General features: G+C 36.6%; 2 protein-coding genes across 6 annotated transcripts; one reads left to right on the top strand and one right to left on the bottom strand.

The window, feature by feature from the left end:
• The first annotated feature begins 1,987 nt into the window (after window positions 1-1,987).
• LOC130421137 (uncharacterized) lies at window positions 1,988-3,682 on the top strand. Of its 5 annotated transcripts, none has more exons than XM_056748860.1 (7): window positions 1,988-2,162; window positions 2,391-2,461; window positions 2,739-2,915; window positions 2,995-3,185; window positions 3,292-3,345; window positions 3,433-3,564; window positions 3,636-3,682. In XM_056748860.1, exons 1-7 carry the CDS (start codon window positions 1,990-1,992, stop codon window positions 3,654-3,656), a joined length of 819 nt encoding a protein of 272 aa, XP_056604838.1. In that variant the 5' UTR covers window positions 1,988-1,989; the 3' UTR covers window positions 3,657-3,682. The 5 variants fall into 5 exon arrangements, with proteins under 5 accessions (XP_056604838.1, XP_056604839.1, XP_056604840.1 ...); XM_056748861.1 differs by having other exon boundaries at window positions 2,995-3,056; window positions 3,135-3,185; window positions 3,433-3,682; XM_056748862.1 differs by having other exon boundaries at window positions 2,998-3,056; window positions 3,135-3,185; window positions 3,433-3,682.
• On the bottom strand, window positions 3,678-5,075 carry LOC130421136 (putative nuclease HARBI1). Its single transcript, XM_056748857.1, has 4 exons — window positions 4,580-5,075; window positions 4,358-4,470; window positions 4,160-4,271; window positions 3,678-4,082 (listed from the first exon to the last, which is right to left on the bottom strand). Exons 1-4 carry the CDS (start codon window positions 5,016-5,018, stop codon window positions 3,706-3,708), a joined length of 1,041 nt encoding a protein of 346 aa, XP_056604835.1. The 5' UTR covers window positions 5,019-5,075; the 3' UTR covers window positions 3,678-3,705.
• Window positions 5,076-5,662: the final 587 nt, after the last annotated feature.

Consider the following 5,662-nt stretch of genomic DNA (forward strand, 5'->3'; position numbering starts at 1 on the left):
GATATATTTAATAACTAAAGTTTAACTGATAATGTAGACACACTTATACATAAACACACGTATGATGCTCAAAACATCAGGTAGACACACATACTTCTACACAAATGATATATTTAATAACTAAAGTTTAACTGATAATGTAAACACACTTATACATAAACACACGTATGATGCTCAAAACATCAGGTAGACACACATACTTCTACACAAATGATATATTTAATAACTAAAGTTTAACTGATAATGTAAACACACTTATACATAAACACACGTATGATGCTCAAAACATCAGGTAGACACACATACTTCTACACAAATGATATATTTAATAACTAAAGTTTAACTGATAATGTAAACACACTTATACATAAACACACGTATGATGCTCAAAACATCAGGTAGACACACATACTTCTACATAAATGATATATTTAATAACTAAAGTTTAACTGATAATGTAAACACACTTATACATAAACACACGTATGATGCTCAAAACATCAGGTAGACACACATACTTCTACACAAATGATATATTTAATAACTAAAGTTTAACTGATAATGTAAACACACTTATACATAAACACACGTATGATGCTCAAAACATCAGGCAGACACACATACTTCTACACAAATGATATATTTAATAACTAAAGTTTAACTGATAATGTAGACACACTTATACATAAACACACGTATGATGCTCAAAACATCAGGTAGACACACATACTTCTACACAAATGATATATTTAATAACTAAAGTTTAACTGATAATGTAAACACACTTATACATAAACACACGTATGATGCTCAAAACATCAGGTAGACACACATACTTCTACACAAATGATATATTTAATAACTAAAGTTTAACTGATAATGTAAACACACTTATACATAAACACACGTATGATGCTCAAAACATCAGGTAGACACACATACTTCTACACAAATGATATATTTAATAACTAAAGTTTAACTGATAATGTAGACACACTTATACATAAACACATGTATGATGCTCAAAACATCAGGTAGACACACATACTTCTACACAAATGATATATTTAATAACTAAAGTTTAACTGATAATGTAAACACACTTATACATAAACACACGTATGATGCTCAAAACATCAGGTAGACACACATACTTCTACACAAATGATATATTTAATAACTAAAGTTTAACTGATAATGTAAACACACTTATACATAAACACACGTATGATGCTCAAAACATCAGGTAGACACACATACTTCTACACAAATGATATATTTAATAACTAAAGTTTAACTGATAATGTAAACACACTTATACATAAACACACGTATGATGCTCAAAACATCAGGTAGACACACATACTTCTACACAAATGATATATTTAATAACTAAAGTTTAACTGATAATGTAAACACACTTATACATAAACACACGTATGATGCTCAAAACATCAGGTAGACACACATACTTCTACACAAATGATATATTTAATAACTAAAGTTTAACTGATAATGTAAACACACTTATACATAAACACATGTATGATGCTCAAAACATCAGGCAGACACACATACTTCTACACAAATGATATATTTAATAACTAAAGTTTAACTGATAATGTAAACACACTTATACATAAACACACGTATGATGCTCAAAACATCAGGTAGACACACATACTTCTACATAAATGATATATTTAATAACTAAAGTTTAACTGATAATGTAGACACACTTATACATAAACACACGTATGATGCTCAAAACATCAGGGGCCTGTTTCAATAAGGAAGTTCAACCAACACCGAGTTAAAATCTGAACCCTGAGTTGATTTACTCAGAGAATCGTTACTCTGAGTTTTCAGTTTCAGAACAGCTGATTTGAGTTAGTTTAATCAACCCTGAGTAAGTTCACTCTGGGTTACGCCCGTGCACCATGGCTATAAAAAGCCATCATCAATTGAGTGAAGATAGCACGATTCACCATGGCAACGGCACGTGACAAACAGCGCTCTGTTTATTTCTCGCCAATGGAATTGGAGGTACTATTACAAGCTTACGGTGAATATGAGCCGATATTTAGAAAAAAGAGCAACACAGCCGCAGCAGCAAAAGAAAGAGCGTTGGCGTGGGAGAAAATTGCTTCACGTGTTAATGCGTAAGTTTAAATGTCAATCACTTTTAAATTAATTTTGTTGAAACTGTCAAAATTGTAATTATATTGAGCTCTACTAAATCTCTCTCTCTCTCTCTCTTTATATAAAGAGAGAGGGAGACATTTAGTAGAGCTCAATATAATTACAATTTTGACAGTTTCAACAAAATTAATTTAAAAGTATATTATATATATTGTACACACACACACATCTACGTTTTTTTCATATAGGTGCAATCCTTCTGCAATTAAAAGAACTTGGCAGCAGCTGAAAATGAAATATAAAAACATCATTCAGTCAGGTGAGTTTAAAGAAATAAAATGCTCTTACTAGTATAGGATGCCTGACTGGGATATGTTTGATATATTACTTAAACAAGCCTTAAAAGTTATGAGGAGAACCGAGCACTATGGTATTCTAAATAATGTCTGTATAACAGCTATGCACTGGATTTGATAGTCCGTGAAACCACATCCAATGAAAGTAATCAACAGTTGTAATGGCCTACCAGAGAAAATTCTCTCTGCATATCTTAATTAGAGTAATGACAATAATTTGACTATTTCATGTCTACTCAGCCAATAGAAAGAGGGCAGAGGCACGTAAAACAGGAGGAGGTCCTGCACCACCACCTCTGACGGATGCAGAGGAGATGGCCTTGAGCCTCAACACTGGACGACCAGTGGCTGAGGGAATTCCAGGAGGGAGTTCATCAGAACCTGTTTCTCCCCAGGATACAAGTGCTTATATAATATGTAAGAGGCTTGACTATCTTGGTTTGTACAGGCTCTTATAGTTACCATAATTTCTCTTTGGCCTTTTTCTTTGTCTCAGCAGATTCTGATGGTAAGGTTAGCCTTGTGGAACCTCTTGTCACAACAGAACCCCAGGCAGTTGTAAGTGGCCTAACCCATGCTGAAAAATTTCAGGGCATTCTTAAAAGTGAATACTACACAAAATGCACATCTTCACAGGATGAAGGGGATGAAGAAACCTTATCCGCTGACACAGAGAGGCCTACAGAGGTAATGTTCATATCATGTATTTCCAAATCACACACTCCGTAGTAGACCTCTAGAGTTCTAGTTGGTAGATGTGCACGAACTGACATGCTTCTCATTTTTTGAACAGAGCATGGCAGAACAGGAGGAGGGTCCATCAAATTCTGACACCCAAATTAATGCAGTTGAGTAATGTTCAGTAAATGTCATTGTTTGAATCTGCAGAATTTTTTCGAACATCAACATCTAACCTCAGTCTTGTGTTTTTCAGTTGCCAGTTAAGGAGCTATATAAGCTCCATCTAATAAAAAAATTACAAAAGACGGATAAAGAACTTGTGTACTTGGACCGTCAGATTCTAAAAACAGATTTGGAAATTGAGCTCCTTAGGCACAAACTAGAGGTGGGTGTACAAAATAATGGAACAGTCTTACAACCTTATAGGGAATTTAACTGTTGCTTTTGTATTTGTAGGACATAAAGAAGACAAAATGAATTGTGAATAAATTGAGTTTATTTAACAGTCCTGTGTTGGTGTGGTTCATTAATTTGCAAAGACATTACGGCATATGAGGTCTCTGACCACCCTTCCATCCTGGAAATCCCCAGTGTGTATGAGGTCTGCTTCAGGATCTTGAGTTTGTAGGGCAGGGTGTTGCTCCCCTCTAATAATGGCAATATTATGAAGAACAACACATGCCACAATAATGTCACAAGCCCTTTCAGGGGTCACCCTGAGGTGGCGCAGGCACTGGAAACGTGATTTCAACAGGCCTATGGTCATCTCCACCCGGGCTCGTGTCCTGTTGTGTGCCATATTGAAGTGCTGCTGGGGGCCTGGCTCAGGTTCTGGGTAAGGGGTCATGAGTGTAGGTTGGCATGGGTAACCCCTATCACCCAGCAGAAGGCCATCCATCTCTCCTGTAAGGTCACATTGGTTTAGTTTTTTCCACAAACAGACATGACCATGTGTTCAGTCAGTGCATACATTTACTTACCTTGGCCCATTCTGTTGCTCAGAGATGACTCACGATATATCCGTGAATCATGAACTGAGCCTGGCCACTTAGTCTCCACATTTGTAATTATGTGTGCAGCATCACATATGATCTTTACAGTGACAAAAAAAGACATTAGTGTTACTGTACTTGGAAAAAGGCTTTGAGATTAGGAAACATTAGGCCATGTCAGTGTACCTGCACATTAATGCTGTGGATGGACTTCCGATTGACATAATCTGCCTCATTTTGTGAAGGAGCGATGATGGGTATATGGGTGCCATCTAGGCACCCAATCACATTGGGAAATCCTAAAGGGGATTTTAATTATTAGCTTACCTCCAGAGGCGGCAGCAAGATGTTATTAGCAGAACAACATTTATTTGATCAGCCTAATTTAGAAAGATGTAGACCATTCACCTGCAATCATGTGAAACTCCTCTTTGATGGCTCTCACAGGTTTGTGGCCAGGAAACTTAACAAAAATGTGCAAAAAGTGCTTGAGAGCGAGGCACACTTTTCTTATCGCTCTGCATACAGTTGCCTTGCTAACGTGTTCTGCATCCCCGGTGTTATAAAGAAAGCTACCATTAGCAAAGAAACGTAATGCCATACACAAAATCTGCTCAGATGTAAGAGCACGGCCACGACGAGTGAGGTTTGTGATGTAAGGATGAAGCAGAGTGTGTATATATGTTATGGACTGTAAAGAAAATCGGTATCGCTCAAATAAAAAATCCTCCGGATATGATAAAACATCCAAACGGGGCCTCACAATTCTCTCTCGACGTAAATGTAACTCTCTGCGAATTAATGCAGCTTCCTCATCTACGGGTTCATGAATAAACGGACATGCCATTTTAAGGTCTGTGTAACTTTATCGAGCGCGATTAGGAACGTGAATGAACAAACAAATGGCGTATGGAATTTCAACACCGCTCGCGCTTCGAAATGGGGGTGGAGATTGTAACAAACCCTGGGTTTGCGGAATCAAACCTGCTCCCGACCAGGTTAGGTTCACGGAGTAGGTTACTCTGGTTACTCACTCGGAGTATAAGATACCTCGATTTCTGAAATGGGCTTGACTTACCCCGCGGTCGCGGGTTTGACAGACCTCGCGTTCTGAAACCAAAAACCCTGAGTATTCCGTTTTCTGGGGTTGACTTACTCTGAGTTTGCACTTACCCTGCTTTCTGAAACGGGCCCCAGGTAGACACACATACTTCTACACAAATGATATATTTAATAACTAAAGTTTAACTGATAATGTAAACACACTTATACATAAACACATGTATGATGCTCAAAACATCAGGTAGACACACATACTTCTACATAAATGATATATTTAATAACTAAAGTTTAACTGATAATGTAAACACACTTATACATAAACACATGTATGATGCTCAAAACATCAGGCAGACACACATACTTCTACACAAATGATATATTTAATAACTAAAGTTTAACTGATAATGTAAACACACTTATACATAAACA

This window comes from Triplophysa dalaica, chromosome 5 (genome assembly GCF_015846415.1).
Source record: "Triplophysa dalaica isolate WHDGS20190420 chromosome 5, ASM1584641v1, whole genome shotgun sequence".
Classification (NCBI taxonomy): Eukaryota; Metazoa; Chordata; class Actinopteri; order Cypriniformes; family Nemacheilidae; genus Triplophysa; species Triplophysa dalaica.